We start from the raw sequence: 16,877 nt of genomic DNA, 5'->3' as shown, positions 1-16,877 counted from the left end.
TCCAGTTTGAGTTTGATTGCTGAAAGTAGGCCTGCATAAAAAATGTTGTGTAGCTACAATCTGAAAATATTTGCGATCTATAGCTGAAACCTGAGAGCCACACATTAGCCAGCAGAAACTGCAGATGTAAATGTTGGCTTTTTGACATGGTAATGTGTGGTTCACTTCAAATTGAATTGGTCTACTTTCAAATGGTTTATTGGGGCTCCTTAAAAATTGTTTGGTTTTTAATGTCAATAATTAAAGTAGCTATTCTTCTTCATAATATCATTTTTCAAAGTGATATACTGTAGTTATAGCAGTGACTGCTGAGACAACAGACTGAAAAACAACGCTGTACAAGTTGCTTGTCCGCAACTGGTCACGGCCCACATCCTTTTGACCAATGTGGCCCCCACCCCAAAATGAGTTTGACACCCCTGGTTCTATATTACTTCAGTTTTCAGTAGGACTTTAGGGGCTCTGTTGTTAACATGAATGACTAAGCCCTTTGAATGAAAAGTTAATAACAGAGACAATTCATGGAAAGTCTCTGGCTAAAGGGGCCCCTGCATGATCTCTTGGATCCCTGGGCCTGGGCCCAGTACGCCTGTGTAGTAATCCACCCCCAACGCAATGTAAAAAATATTATTATTATTACTATTTGTATTATTATTACACAAATAAAAACACCAGGATTCATTAGATTTCAGCAGCATCTTTCATGAGCATGTTTGCCCTGAGCCCATGTTAAAACTTGTGTTTTATTAAAGAGTGTTGGGAATTAAGTAGCTAGAAAAGAGAGGCAGACAGAAAAATAAACATCTGTCAGTTTTCCAGATGAACGTGTGGACGATTTAAAGGGTTAATCTCCCCGCTTCTGACGTTGCTCAATCTGGGAACCCATTCCGTAAAAAAAAAAAAAAAAAGAAAAATTCTTTGTATTTGCCTCTGGGGTCACCCGGGGTCACCACCTCCTTTTTTGTGCAGAAACAGGAACTCGGTTTGGCTCCTCCTATATTATTGTATATTATGTCTTGAAATGTCACGATGAATTGGAAACAGGACCACAATGGAAACAAGCCCTTAGGGCTTTTTGTGTTATCCTTTTAGCACCAACGTATTATCATACTGCTGTACCATTTGCAAACTGTTAATAAAGTATTCAATCAATCAATTAAACAAACAAACAAACAAACAAACAAACATGTTTAAGGCAGTGGTACTGACACATTTGAGAGATTAGACGTTGCTTTGACCCCAATGGAAACAAGCCATAGGCTTTCTTGGGTTTAAAGTCCAGTGACTTTGTATTGAACAAGACCTTGTATTGAACTGTACTTTCCTGTGCTTTTTTTTGCACACTGCTAATAAAGTATCCAATCAATCAATCAAAGCTTAACAACCACCTAGCCAATCACCTCTTGTGTCTGTCCTTCCGGGGTATGGGATTTGGACAGTTAGGTCAAGGAAGCTAGCGTTCTCACACACATTCGTGGCCAATTACTGTATAATAACCTGTTCATTAATATTTATATATTTGCTGGAAAGAAATATACTGAATACGTTTTTATTTTCTTTCTTTCTAGAATTAAATCCCAAATTAGCGTAGGCTACGATATAACATTTAAGAATTGATGTTGGAATGAATTGAAGACATAATTCAGTCAATCAATCGTTGCAGGTTACACTACACATACATGCAGTGGTGGAAAGAAACATTTACTCAAGTACTGTAGCCTACTTAAGTACAATTTGAGGTATTCTTTTTTACTTTAGCGTATTTCCAATTGTCAATACTTTTACTTCTACTAGGCTACATCTCAGAGGAAAATATTGTACTTTGACTCCACTACAATGATTTGAAAACGTATCAATTTATTTTATCAAGTTATTAGTTACTTGGTAGATTTTGATTATTATAATTTATTACAAAACATACATTAACCAGCCCTATTTGGCTATTTGAAAATAGCCGACCTACAAGCTCACAATGCACTGCAATGCTACACATTGTGAGCTTGTAGATCGGCTATTTTCAAAAGGTTTCTATACATTTTATACATTTGAAAACTTGAAATGGAACATTCTGCATAATGAGTACTTTCTACTTTTGGCACTTTGAGTGCATTTTGACATCAATACTTTTGTCTTTTTACTCAAGTACATTTTTGAATTCCGAACTTTTACTTGTAACGAGTATTTCTACATTTCAGTATTGAAACTTTTAATTATAAGTAAAACATTTGAGTACTTTTTCCACCACTTAGTAGGCCTATACGCTACAATACATGCAAAACAGGTGCAGAGGAGATGGAGAGATGGAGGCCACAGCTCTCGCTATCTTATATATAGATGAATACTGCCATCTATTGGCTGCTTTTGGAATAGCCTGCACAACGAATAATGATAGAGATGTAGGGGTTATCAATAAAGTAAAGTAGTCTGGTTGCATTATTAGAGATCATTTCATTATAAGTGACTGTTTTCTTTTTCTTATTGGCTAAAATGTGTTTTTTCCCCCCTGCTATGTATGAGAAGTAACTTAGAATTTGTACTTCCATGTACTGATGTTCTCATGTCTTACTAAATAAAGTACATCAATCAATCACCCGGCCAGTTAGATGGAAGTGATGAAAAGTTGCAAAAGCTAAGGAAAAGTGCGGATGCATATTTGTAATAGACAGTTATCATTTAGTGCACGACACGTGCATTTCTTGCAAATGCGATTTTTTAAATTATCTTTATTATTCTTATTCAGAGGTGGAAAAAGTACTCACATTGTTTACTTACTAAGTAAAAGTATCAATATAGAAATACTCTGTTATATATAGTGAAAGTCCGGAATAATGCAGAATGTCCTATTTCATGTTTTCAATTATAAAATGTATACACATCTTTTGAAAATAGCAAATCTACAAGCTCACAATGTGTCGTGAGGCATTGTGAGATTGTAGATTGGCTATTTTCAAATGGCCCGAAATGTATAGGGTTGAAGTGGTTAATGTATGTTTTGTTATAATAATCCAAATCTACAAAGTAACAAGTAACTAAAGTTTTCAAATAATTTTAGTGGAGTAAACGTACACTATTTTCGTCTCAGAGATGTAGTGGAGTAGAAGTAAAAGTACTGAAAATTGGAAATACTCCAGTAAAGTAAAGTACTGAAAATTGGAAATACTCCAGTAAAGTAAAAAATACCTCAAAATTGTACTTAAGACACAGTACTTGAGTAAATGTACTTATATAGTTACTTTCCTTCCACCACTGTTTTATTTATGTCAAGAGGACAGGGAAACAAAACAGCACTATAACAGAATAGGACGCAGATCTATTTAACCTGGATGGATCTTGTGTTGCGCAAAGATACTGCGGCATTTCCCCTTCCTCCGTGTGCGCGTGTCCGTGCGTGTGCACGCACCGTGCGTGCGCGTGTGGTATAAAGGAAACGCTCCTGGACCAATCACATCTGTGCGTGCTGAAGGGGAGCGCGTGTGTTTACACCACCGTCACCTCACCTGTCAAAATACATACACAACCTTCTGCTATAGTAGTATTTTTTCCTTCTCTAAGGTAGGATCCCTGCTTTAATTCATTTCATTCATAAATTTCACATTCTGTCTCTCAACGTGAATGGATGCGGTCACATTGATTGCGGTGTGGGAATGAATATCAACCTGCTACAAAGGGAACCAGCTAAGTGAGTTCTCTCCATCGCTCTGCCAGGCGCGCTGCTATTCTCATACACCGAATATTCCACTGCCGTGCGAGGTCTCCAACTTTAGTAAAACATAAACAAAACTACTTTGCTACTCACCGAAACAAAGGCAGCTGTGTGTTGTTGAAAGTCTATTCTCCAGGATGGGAAGTCTCTCAGGACCACACCTTCTCTGTATAATACACTTTTTGGGCAGAAAATAAAATATATGTCCGCCAGACGGAAATTATTGTATTCACTTTACTGCGCCCTCTACAGATCTGGTCAATCGAAATGTATATTGACCGGATCTGTAGAGGGCGCAGTGGAGTAAATAAAATAATTTCTATCTGGCGGACACAGTTTATTTTCTACCCAAAAAGTGTATTATACAGAGAAGGTGGGGTCCTGAGCGGCATCCCACCCTGGAGAATAGACTTTCAACAACACAAAACTGCCTTTGTTTTGGTGAATAGCAAATACAGTTTTGTTTATTTCTTTTTACTAAAGTTGGAGACCTCGCACGGTAGTGGAATTTTCGGTCTATGAGAATAGCAGCGCGCCTGGCAGAGCGTTAGAGAGAACTCGCTAACGCTCTGGACCAGAGCTAGCATGGTTAGCAGCTTGGGCTATATCTGTCTAATGATGGTATACAGCCGATTATCATAAAGTCCTCTCGGGTTTTTAATCATTATGATGAATGAGATCGGTGTGTGTTGTTCTATCAAACACGTGTTAGACTGCAGCTTAGTGAGGTTAGTCAATGTTAGATGATGCTATAGCAGTGTTATTGGAGGGGATGGATGGATGCACCGTTATGTGGTCAATAAGACGTTAGCATCTTATGCGGTTGGATTAACTTCGTTGCTTTTTACCTTCCGTGGAGGTTTGATAAATAGATATAAAACGATAATAAATACTGGACCAGACAAGATGTCACCATGAATTAATTTCGATGATTTGAATACACAGGACCCCTATGGAAACAATATAGTGCTTTCTTGGGTTTAATCCTTTTAGCATCCTTTTGTATAGAACTCTACTTTCTGGGCTTTTTTGCAAACTGTTAATTAAAGTATTCAATCAATCAATCAATCAATCAATCAATCAATCATCTTTCACATTTGAAAGAAAAACAAATTGTGTGTGCTGTGAACATCAGGTAAACTGTGTCTGAGCAGCCTTAATCCTCTCTCTCTCTCTCTCTCTCTCTCTCTCTCTCTCTCTCTCTCTCTCTCTCTCTCTCTCCCTGTCCCTCTCTCACCCCCCCCCCCACCCCCTCTCCCTCTGACTCTTTCACACAAATATTCTCTTGCATTCACTAGTGCTACCAAGTTTGAATTTACTGGCTCCTCTTTGCAGCCCTATGGGTGCCAATTACAATAGCTCTCCACTCTCCTCCAGGTCCCCGATGCAGGCTAACTTGCCAACTTGAAGATGGTACATAAATGTCTATCCACCATCCATGACCGCTATTTACTGCTACGATCGGTCCCCCCCGTGACATCCACTGCAGGGCATCAGGGGCTGAGTTTATTCAGAGAGGTGCAAAGGGGACGCAACTTGTTTGTGTGTTTGTGTGAGCGCACCCGCCACTTGGTTGTAATGGTGCATTTATACAGCTCTGTGTGTGTACTTTACCAAACAGTACAATGACTAATGAGTGACTATGTGCAGAGAGAGAGACAGCATGAAAAGCTATGTGACACAGAGAACGGTGTGAGAACAAAAGGAGAGAAGGGAGGGGAACAGAAAAGGAGGAGAGTAAGTTAACAGGCTGTGCAAGGTGCAGTGCAGCAAGTGTTGTACACTACAGTATTAACCCAACCTCACCTCGGTGCTGTGTAGCCATCCTCTTGTATTCTGCTTTGACTTCTAAAAGAGGAATCCGCTGTGTTCTGACTGATCTTCCCCTCTGCACCCAGGAGCAAAAACACAGACACACACTGAAGCGTCAACGGTAGCCACCAACTGGACGGACTCCCTGGTAACTGACCTTTGCAGGTAAGACTGGACGCCACCACGCAGCATGCAATTAGACAACAGAAAGCGTTTGATGCATCTTTTCTGCAAGTAATGCAAATTCAGCATCACCTCAGACTATGATGACTTCAAACAGGACCGCATCTTATTCCTCTTTGAGCTGCATGCTCTGTATATGGCCCCCTCCATATTTCCCCCCACACCAAATCTCAGCTGAAAATAACCAATCTACAAGTTCACAACGCGTTGTAACGCGAGGCGCTGTGAGCTTGTAGATCGTCTATTTTCGCAGAATGCTCACCTATATTTGCCTAATATGATATGCCCAGAATAGGTGAATGTGGTTAAAGCATTTTTTTTGGCAACTTTACCAAGAACGATGAATTTTTCATGAGAGACAGGAATGCTCTCTAAGGACACCCAGCACCCGTTTAAGAGGAGAATAATGATGGTGGACCACATTTGGGCCGGGGAGATTTTTGTGACAGTTTATGTCAGGGAAAGTTTTCAAGGCGTTTTGCTTGACTATCGAAGAGAAGTGGGTAAAACCAGCACTGATAAATTCACACATTTAGTCTTAGAGAGCTCAATCAAAGCGAAGAATGAGAGAGCCATGGTACTAATTTATGATGCCACCAACTTGCTCCATTAGCACATGCTGTAATTACTTAATTACGAATTAGCTTATTCAAGATTCAAGGTTTTTGTTGTTGTTACATCTTGTGTACGAGTACAGAAGAGTAAAATGTGTTCTTTCTGGTTTCCTCGGACATAGTGGTGGCAGTAGTAGTAGTACTAGTAATAATACGGTAATAATAATAATAATAATAATAATAATAACAACATGCACAACAATGCCAAGGAAGTAACTAAACAAAGCAAAACAAAATAGATAAATTAGCCCTAGCACTTAAGGTGCCTGGAGGTGCAAGAGTCTTGCTCCTAAGTTATGAACATCTGTCGATTCAAGTGGGCTGCTTTTGACCTCTGACAGGCTGTTGTTGTTGATTTAACTAAAATAAATATTTTTTGTTTGAGATGCATCATCCAGATTAGTTTATTGTAGCTGTCATTCACTGACAGTGGATCAGCTCAGGGATTTTCCTCCTCATGACAATCGTCTGACATGACAATGCCAGTTATGTATTTTACACACATTATTTTGTATTTTCCTTTTTAATGCACAGGGAATATTGAATAGACCTCCCCTTCAAATGAAAGCATGTTCCTAACAGTGGTATCACAAGGAATGTTCGCCCAAGTTTTGTTTTTCTTTTTTCTTTTTAACAGCTTGAAGGGTTCAACTTGTGAGAACTGTGTCTTCTCCTATTCCCTTTCCCTGAGGCTATAGGCCAGGGTAATGTGTATTTGTCGAGGGTTGTGTAGAGTTAATTGGAGTATCTCAGGTGTAGAGCAGCGCACCAGGGAATGATAGCAATGCCATAGAGGCAGCTCTGATTCTTCTGGGGCTCAACAAAAGCAGTCCTACTGATTATAACGCGAGGGAGACGATATAGAGTGCAAAGAGCTGTATTTGAAATGCAGCATTTGTATCTCCATTTTGACTTTCAAGGTTAGACCACCTATAGATTAGACATGGCAAGGGCGCGACTTGTGCATATGCAATTTCAAACAGACCGCTTCCTTTCTACTTGGGCTTTTGGCTTTGTGTTTATTGTAGCTTCATTTTGCCCCCACCGCCCCACCCTGTCTCTCTGTCTCAGTGGAATAGCGGAATAAGTCTTGAACCATGAGCTCAGTGGCAGTGTTGACTCCGGAGAGCTTTGCAGAGCATCGCAGCGGCCTCAAGGATCAAGACATAACAGGTGATGTCTTTTGCTAGCCTACCCGGTTCATATTCCTATTTTCCATTGGTTGCAAAAATTTGAGACAACTGAATAGTCACCAATGAAAATGTGTATGAGGCACTAGACACTTGGCCAGTCACTGGCACTCAAGCAGCCAACCATTAAAAGGAACACTATCACATTTGATGTGATCGTAGGTTATCATAGTCTGTAGAAACAACAATAGCAATAGAAAATTCTGTCAGTTTTGGCCTCTCTCTGTGTTCCCCTGTAGATCAGTTATTTTTGGTGACACAGGCGCCCTACAACAAATACATAGAGAATAATATTGAAAATTGTGACGTGCACCATCAATCTATTACTGGGAAGAGTTTTTTCCTATAGTTATTTATGACTTTGTCCATATTTTCTACATGCAATTTGCTTTCCTTTCTTCTAAACATGTTATTGAAAAGGAAGCTAAAATGAGGGATGTCATGAACCAACCACATCTTCTCTCTGAGCAGATACAGGCCAAACAGAGATGGTTGGTGAAAGGTACAGCACCTATGACAAACTATCACTGCAGATCAGAGCATTTTCCAAAAAAGAATGTGGCTTCAGCAAAGATAAGTGTCAAGTTTTATCTTGACTTAGGGGTCTATACTACGCTCCACCGTTTTTACTCTACACCAAATATCTTCGCAGAAAATATCCACAGATTCCAATCCACAAAGCTCTGCTATTTTTGCTGAACGCTTGCCCCCAGATCAGGGGCGCTAGCTAGGGTTCATGTGGTTTAATATGTTTCTCAATATTTCTTCCAAACAACATCCACCATTCCTCCGTATCCTTCATCCACGAATGTACAACGGATCCCTTTTCTTCCACCATCTGTCCTTGACACCTCCATCTCTTTCTTCTGCAGGCTGCGTGCCAGAGGATGAGGCCTACATCCCCACCTACCTGGAGGCCTTCCCTCCCTTGCCGGAGAAAGGGGCGCCAGGGGAGAAGGCTGGGGAGCCAGCTGGGGCCTGGGGTAGTAAGATCAGACCCATCAAAGCCTCTGTCATCACCCAGGTCAGGCAGCCTCCAACAAGAGCAAAAACATAGAGTTGCATGCAACAATATGCAAACACAGATATTGAATAGAAGAAGAATGTATTGTCAGTACACAATCTCAATCCAGACAGATGTTTTGACTTTCAGATCTACCCTCTTCATTGCACAAAGATTTGATGGTAGAAGTGATATTGTAAACAAATGTACGAAAGCTGAACTCGCTTTCATGTAAAAATCTGTCCTCAGCTCACTTGATATCGCTCACAGATGAGCGACACATGGAAAAAGACTTCAGCGCCTATAACGATCGCTGAAACACAACGTTCCAGGAAAAATAAGCAAGTAAGCCGTATTGCCTGAAATATGAACCAGCTTCTGTCCCAAACCCTCCCCAGGTGTTCCACGTGCCACTGGAGGAACGGCGCTACAAGGACAACAGCCAGTTTGGGGAGGGCGAGGAGGCCAAGGTGTGCCTGGACATCATGCAGCGGACGGGGGCACACATTGAGCTGTCCCTGGCCAAAGACCAGGGCCTGTCCATCATGGTCACTGGCAAACTCGACTCTGTCATGAAGGCTCGCAAGGAGATAGTGGCTCGGCTGCAGACACAGGTAACCTCAGAATGCTGCTTAAAGCGAGGGGAGCGTATTGATTATTGGAGGCTTTCAGTGTGATGATATACATGATGATAGTAGATATGGTTGAGGTGCAGTAATGTTATTTTGTCGTGTACTATTCAGTTTGATACATGATAGTGAATTTATTGGTTGGATCTGACATTGTCTCCATGTGCAACATATATCTTGTCTTAGTAGTTCTTTGCAGTGGTGTTTATTCACTCACACAAATATTAAAGTAGTTCATTTTGTGTGACAAGTACACAGGGGTGTAGTGCTGCTGCAGCGCACCGCAATGACACTCCACCACTTTATTTTTTAATCCAAGTGAGGAAATAAGATATTCACAGTGTATAATCCAGTTGAAGTTCATATCCATTTTTAAGAGCTTGAAGATCCAATCATCTTCAAGTAGTAAAGATGAAAAGGGAAGAAACCATCCTTTCAGTGTTTGGGACAGCTATGGGGCTAACTGTCACCAATAATGTTTTCATATTTGTCTAGGTGCCCTGTCATCTCACCAATAGCAATAATGTTTTCATACTGTATTTGTCAAGGTGCGGTGTCACAAGAATGTTTTCATATTTGTCTAGCTACGCTGTCACCAATAATGTTTTCATACTGTATTTGCCAAGGTGCGCTGTCACCGAAAATGTTTTCATATTTGTCAACGTACGCTGTCACTGGTAATGTTTTAGTATTCATATCATCATATTGAGACTCAACATGATGAAACTAATGATAAAGTCAGCCTCTGTGCTTGGAAGGTGCAGGGGTTCTTGCTCACCACCACAGAGACTAGGTTTCAAATCCGGTGCCTCCGGCTTGGCCGGGTGTTCCCAATAGCAATTTGCTGTGTTTGTGGGAGAGATGCCGGTTTTCGTATGGTTTTCTGTGCTCTCCCTAAGACCAAATGTAGGATTTAGCAGTGACATGTATCTCTTAGGTGCGTACACCCCTGCAAGTACAGTACTGTACATCTCGGGAAAACAAAGGTTCATACACTATCAACGCCGCCGACCAGCAAAAGGCTACATACATGTATGTAGGCTGCCTGTTTTAGGTGGAGAGAGTTTGAACAGAAAAATGACCATGAGCTCCCATGGGTGTCATTTTATTTGGTCTCAGCAACAAACATTGCTGATTATCACTTCAAACAGGGACATCAAGCTCCACCTGTTTAGCTGAGTTGCACATATTGATACAGCAGCGCAGAAATATATTTTGAGCTTATGCCAAGATCCTGTTAAAGGGAATACCATCCAATTGAATAATTCTGTTTTATTGTTACAATGAACAAGGAGAGTCTAGTTAGTTTCTACAACAAAGGGAATGGTCAGCTCTCATAACGCTAGAAACCAGAGTCAATATTCAGTCATCTGCAATACCAATGATATAACCTGAAGCATCTCTGTCTAACAATGCATGGAACTAATAATATCACTCACGATGCATGTTTGAACCTTTATGTCATACCTGATTTCCATTTCCAAATCAGAAAAGCTGCCCCCGGATTATTGTACACTCTCATATTCAATAGAGGCACAAGGAACGGCAGCTAAAGTTACTTATACTTTGGAGAACGCCAATTTTGGCATTGTGCATCGAAAATAGCAAATCTACAAGCTCTACACATCGCATTGCGACGCATTGTGACTGTGAGCTTCAGGTATTTCCAGTGCGCAACAAAGTAAAAATCAGGCATAACTCTCTGTGCCACTCAGTCTTCCATTCCAGTCCTTTTTATTTTTAAATGACTCTCAATCACTTCCTGTCTCTCCTCTGATCTCTGTGCCCAGGCTTCGGCCACGGTAACCATCCCCAAGGAGCACCATCGTTTTGTAATCGGTAAGAACGGGGAGAAGCTCCAGGAACTGGAGCTGAAGACGGCCACCAAGATTGGCATCCCGCGCCCCGACGACCCCAGCACCAACATCCGCATCACTGGCACCAAGGAGGGCATTGAGAAGGCGCGTCACGAGATCCTGCTCATCTCTGCTGAACAGGTCAGACAGATGCCAGAGGATCATCAGAACTAAAGCCTGATTTATACCTCATTTGTGACGGTGGCACACACCGAAAATAGACGGTCTACAAGCTCACAACGTGCTGCATCCGTGCCGATTTGTGAGCTTGTAGATTTTCGGCTATTCACGACGGAGCATAAATTAAGCATAACTACTGCGCATTCTTGCTCTCATTCAACTGTAATGTCACTGTGCGTGCATCATGAAAACTTAAACTTGGCATCTTGCCGCAATGAGCAATAGTAGCAGTGACGCAACTCGTTGCAGTGTTGCAAATGTGTTACGCACTTGAATTATCAGTTCAAAGTGACGCATTGTCTGTTCACGAGGAAGAAACCTTGGTGGTCTCTCTCTCTTCAAGCTGTGAGAAAGATGAAACAAGCCTCTCATAATTAGTGGCATTAATTGTTATCTGCATTTCAGTGTGATAATTCTGTGTATAAAGTACAGAAAGGGATCTATCATATCAAAAAAGGTCCCGCACACTGTCTTGGAACTTGTAAAATGGATGCTCTTTATTAAATCGACGTTTCGGTCGTCAGACCTTCTTCAGAACAAACATGAGTGTATAAAGTAAGTACAAATTGGATGTTGACTCGATGTTAAACTGCAACTTGCCGAATGTTGGTTAAATGTTTAATTATTATTATTTTCTTAGGGTTTTTTAATTTTTCAATCTGAGATAGGAGAGTGTAGGGAGACAGGGAACCAAGGGTAGAGAGAGGAGATACATGCGAGACAAGCCGGGAGTCGAATTAGAACTCGGGTCCTCATGGATCACAAGGAATATGGTCTGTGTACTAACTGGCTGAGCCACCAAGCACCCCATGTAGCCAATTATTTATGTTTTATTAAATGGAGATTGTCATTACTCATTAGGTGAGGCTCAATATAGCAAAGATAGGGATATTAGATGTCACAGTAATTGGTGGGGGGCACAGCTTTGTTTGATGGGATGCTGACTCAAACTTTGAAAAACCCTGCTCTACAATATTTCTTAATTTTTCACCTCACCAATTAAAAAAATGACCTTGATTAAATATGTTCTTGCCCTCTTGATCTCATCACCTTATCATAGATCTCCGTCCAAATTTGGCAATCCTTCGCAATAATGTTTCTGCTTCTTCTCAGAGCCAAGATGGCTGGACTTATCCATCACGCTTTTTTATTTATTTATTTATTTAGATATTTTTGGGGGCTTTTATGCCTTTATTTGGACAGGACAGTAGGCTGACAGGAAATGGGGAGAGAGATGGGGGGAGACATACAGCAAAGGTCGCACGGGAACGGGACTCGAACCCGCGACACGCTGCGACTAGGCCAGCGGACGCCATCCATCACGCTTTTGATATCAGACAGATTTCATGTATATTTTTGTTGCATTTTCTTTTTAAGATATTTTGGGGACTTTTTCTGCCTTTATTTAGATAGCACAGTGAAGAGTGACAGGAAACAGGGAGTGACACGCACCAAAGGTCGTTGGGCTCGGGAATCGAACCCGCGACTCACTGTCGGGCTGCATTAGAGCCTATATGTGGTTAACCACTAGGCCATCTGCGCTCCTATTTGTTGCATTTTCAAATCTCCTTGATCGCCATAACAATAAATAAAAAAAACTTGTGTGTGCCCGCTTACCAGGACAAGCGGGCGGTGGAGCGGCTGTCACTGGAGAAGGCTTTCCATCCCTTCATCGCCGGTCCCCACAACCGACTGGTGCAGGAGCTGAGTCAGGAGACGGGCGCTCGCATCAGCATCCCGCCGCCCAGCCTGCCCAAGGACGAGATCGTCATCACAGGGGAGAAGGAGGCCGTGGCGCTGGCACTCAGCCGCATCCGGGCCATCTACGATGACAAGGTACAGCAGAACTAACGCTTGCATAGTGCTCGCGTAGGGCCCTCAAAGCTCTTCTGAGTTACAATACAGTCAACAAGTATGATGGATATCTTTTTGAATCACCTTACAGTATGATTACAGTGATGATTTCAATTGAGATGTCTAAAATATTCTCATTGTTATTGTAGCTTTCAATAAACCGGGTTCCTGCAAGTATGGAAAAGTATATAATTAGATTTGAGTCATTTCCAGGTCTGAATAAGAAAAAAAAGTATAATGACTTAATAATTATGTTTCCACTTTCCAGACTATTGACTTATAACTTTACCAAATTGACACATCCACCACAAAATTATTTGAAAGAAAATGTGGCAATATGACAAAAGCTTGTAAAAGCATTTATGAGTCACGCAGCGACTCATAAATGCTATAAAAAACTAAAAAAATATATTTTCTGTATAAGGAAAGCATAATTTTATGGCTGCATTCATTGTCATTTCCATGTGACACAATGAATAAATGAGGCTGCACAGACGGTGCGAACATTTAATATGTTTTTATTGACTCATTTTCTGTTCTTATTTATAAAAGCGATTCATGGGGAGAACAATAATATATTATTTTTTCAATCTATTAACACATTCCCTGCCAGAGGTCTTTTTTTTTTTTACTTCCCCCACTGCCAATGTTAAAAACAAAAAACACAGGAGCCGAGATACAGGATTTTAAAGTAATAAGTTAACCAAGGAGTGAATGGAGCTAGAAATCTTTGGATGGCTATATTTCTGGTTCTGTGTGGATAAATTGAAAATTGAAAAAAAAGAAAAAATCTTTTTTTCTTTTCATTCACGGTTATAGAGACACACGGGCGGAAACGGAAGGCCTACAAATTCACGCCCACTTTTGAGACAGCGCTGCTACTCGGGGTCCGTTACAACGATGAACTGCAGCTCTCAATGCAATCTTTATGAGAGGCATTGTAAAATACCGTCATTTCATTGGTTAACTACTGAGGCTGTAGCGACTTTTTTGGTGTTCTAATAAAGTGTCCCATTTGTTTGATTTGTCCTTTTTAATGTCCCATATCTGTCATCTCGATATACTACCCACAATATACTATAATATACTCCATCAGTATGTCAAAACCGCTAGCATCGGAGATCTAGACTTTAAGTGGTCGCATGGTATATACGTCACGGACGCATCCCTTGAGGTTTTCAATACCCAGAAAACTGGCGAAAGTGGACGTTTTCAATATGTTTTGGTCATTATCTCTGGAACAGAAGGTCCAATCTGCTCAGTTCAAAGCTTGTTGGGTGCGTGACGTTGAGGACATTAAGCACGCAATGACACATTTTCGGGTTATTTTTTTTTTTTTAGGGGAGGCGAGATCTTAGTTGGGCAGGCGACCGCCTGTCCTGCCTCTACAGTGTACACCACTGGTCGGCGCTCGGCGCTCGTAAAGACAGTGATGTCACTGAAATGCGTCTGTCTGCCGTCTACCCTCTGCTGTGTTAACATTATGGGTAACTCGTTAAAGTGGCAAATTAAATGTGAAACACATCAACTATTAAGAAAACAAGAAGATATGTTGACAAAGACACTCCATACATTTGGAAACATATTTTTATTTAAATCAATATCGTCTCCAGTTAATGCAGGATAATTTTAAAAGTAGGCTAATTCTCATATCCTCTCATAGGGAATGCATTGAGAGCTGCAGTTCGTCGTTCTAACGGACCTCGAGTAGCGGCGCTATCTCAAAAGTGGGCGTGAATTTGTAGGCCTTCCGTTTCCGCCCGTGTGTCTCTATACTCGTGACTGGCAGATAACGGGGTATTTTTCCAATCACGGTTATACTCGTGATTGGCAGGTAATTAAGGGGAAATAATGAGTATGGGTAGGACCGTTTCAGTTAGTTTACATCTTACACTTTATAGACAGCCAATTGACTCATTTTCTGTTCTTATTTATAAAAGCGATTCATGGGGAGAACAATAATATATGATTTTTTCAATCGATTAAGGGGAAATAATGAGTATAGGTAGGACCGTTTCAGTTAGTTTACAGCTTACACTTTATAGACAGCCAATGAAGCAAAGTCAGGGACTTAAGTTATGTTTTCTGGTTCACAGGTGAATTGTACATGAACATAACTTATGTTGCTGTAGCGGTTGAAGGTATACAGTTATTTAAATGTACATGACAAAATGGAACATTAATTAACAGTTGGATTTTAAAAGTATAGTTACACAAACATCTAGTTATTTGTACTCAGATGTCAAATATGGTGTGACAAATCTACTGAGAATTCTGGAAATGCTAATCTGGAAAAGTATGGGAAATGTGTACGAACCCAGAATAAATAATACATTGTTTTATGTATGTCTATCTCACTGTTGCTTCCCCTTTAAGCTGTTTCATTCCAAATGTTAGATTTGAGTGAAATAAAGACCAATTAAAACACTGTACCTAAACATTGAACATTATATTTTTTATAAAGACCCATCTCAGCCATCTCTAGTGGGGTATGTTTAGACGTTGAGCCAATACTGTGCATCATTTGAGTAGAGAAAACTCTTGTCACCACTGGATTGATCAACAGCCGTCTCTTATTTATATATGGCACGTGAATGCTCATTTAAGATAAGACAATATAAAACATTATTGATTACCGGAGGGAAATTCTGGTGTCATATCAGCAACAGAAGTGAGAAATGAAATATGAGAATAAAAATAATATATTGAGCTGCTGGCCCTAGATATTGTCACTGGATCTCTGAATGAGTAGGCTGCCCTAGCGAGTCTGATATCTGGTCTAGAGGGGCGGGTTCAAAATCTCTGGAGAAAAATTCCACGAGATCCCATTGGTTCACCGATCTGTCCGTCAGCCCCCGCCCTGTCCCATGCCCCTCCTCCTCCCCCAATGTGCAGCATTGAGAGCCCTGACGTCACAACATTTGGAGCGACGCCCACTGCACTCTGGTTGGTTGGGGAAATGAAACACTTCCTATGCCAGGAACGTCAACAGGCTGGTCCAGGCTCTTATTTTTGAGAAAAACGCGAAGGAAAATAAAAGCCTGGAGATCGAGGCTACTGAATGAGTGACCATCTTCTTCTTCTTTCGGCTAATTCCCATCGGGGTCGCCACAGCGGAACATCAGCTTGCATCTGGTTCTGTTTTTTCATGAAATGAATTATGTGCAGATTATGGTTACGTGCCAAAAGCTCTCCACCAGGGCTATGCGCTCCTTCGCATATGAAGATGTGAATGGGGGCACTGGTGCACTGCTGGTGAGTGGGGATCCAGGCTGCCCTACTGAGATCGATCATGGTGCTTCCATGGTCAAACCTGTTGGAAAAACGTTCCAGGATCCTGTTGTTAACTGTCTAAACACCTCTCTGAGGCTGTTGGACTGAAGCCTAACCATCCTCCAGTCTGTCAGTTTGGGAAAAACAAAACACTAAAAGAACTGGAAGGGACATTCAGGATGTGTGTACCAGATGGGTGCTGTTGATAGACGAGCAGGAGATAATCTGGGAGAGTAAATTGGATTTGGCTACAGAACAACAGGATGAGAATGCTAATGATATTTGGTGCGTGTGTATGGGAGGCAAGACACCAATACTCTATTTCTCTCTCCTTCTGTCTCCCACCATCTCTCGACGTCTGACAAATTTTCCTCCTTTCAATCAATCAATCTTCACCGTCGCCCTCTGTTTCCTGTCGTCTCTCTGTCCCACTCAAACATTTATTTCTCCTTCACCACCCTCGTATCTCCTTCCTGTCTCTTCTTGGTCTGTTTCTCTCCTGTCACCGCTCACTCTCCTCTCTGTCCCTTGCCGTGCGCCTCCTTCCCAACATCTCTTTTTCCCCTTCTGCTTCTTAACC

The 16,877-nt window shown here is 41.2% G+C and overlaps 1 protein-coding gene across 1 annotated transcript in view; it reads left to right on the top strand.

Moving 5' to 3' along the window:
- Positions 1–3,462: 3,462 nt before the first annotated feature.
- Positions 3,463–16,877, top strand: part of hdlbpb (high density lipoprotein binding protein b) — a 38,939-nt gene continuing 25,524 nt past the window's right edge. The window contains exons 1-7 of the mRNA XM_084043591.1: positions 3,463–3,552; positions 5,602–5,680; positions 7,384–7,485; positions 8,375–8,526; positions 8,904–9,119; positions 10,925–11,131; positions 12,791–13,006. Of these exons, the coding sequence (XP_083899717.1) occupies positions 7,410–7,485; positions 8,375–8,526; positions 8,904–9,119; positions 10,925–11,131; positions 12,791–13,006 (867 nt within the window). The 5' untranslated portion in view covers positions 3,463–3,552; positions 5,602–5,680; positions 7,384–7,409. The remainder of the gene's footprint in view (positions 3,553–5,601; positions 5,681–7,383; positions 7,486–8,374; positions 8,527–8,903; positions 9,120–10,924; positions 11,132–12,790; positions 13,007–16,877) is intronic.

Source organism: Gymnoscopelus microlampas (genome assembly GCF_963454915.1).
Source record: "Gymnoscopelus microlampas genome assembly, chromosome: 19".
NCBI classification, from domain to species: Eukaryota; Metazoa; Chordata; class Actinopteri; order Myctophiformes; family Myctophidae; genus Gymnoscopelus; species Gymnoscopelus microlampas.
This window is presented reverse-complemented; position numbering and strand designations above follow the sequence as displayed.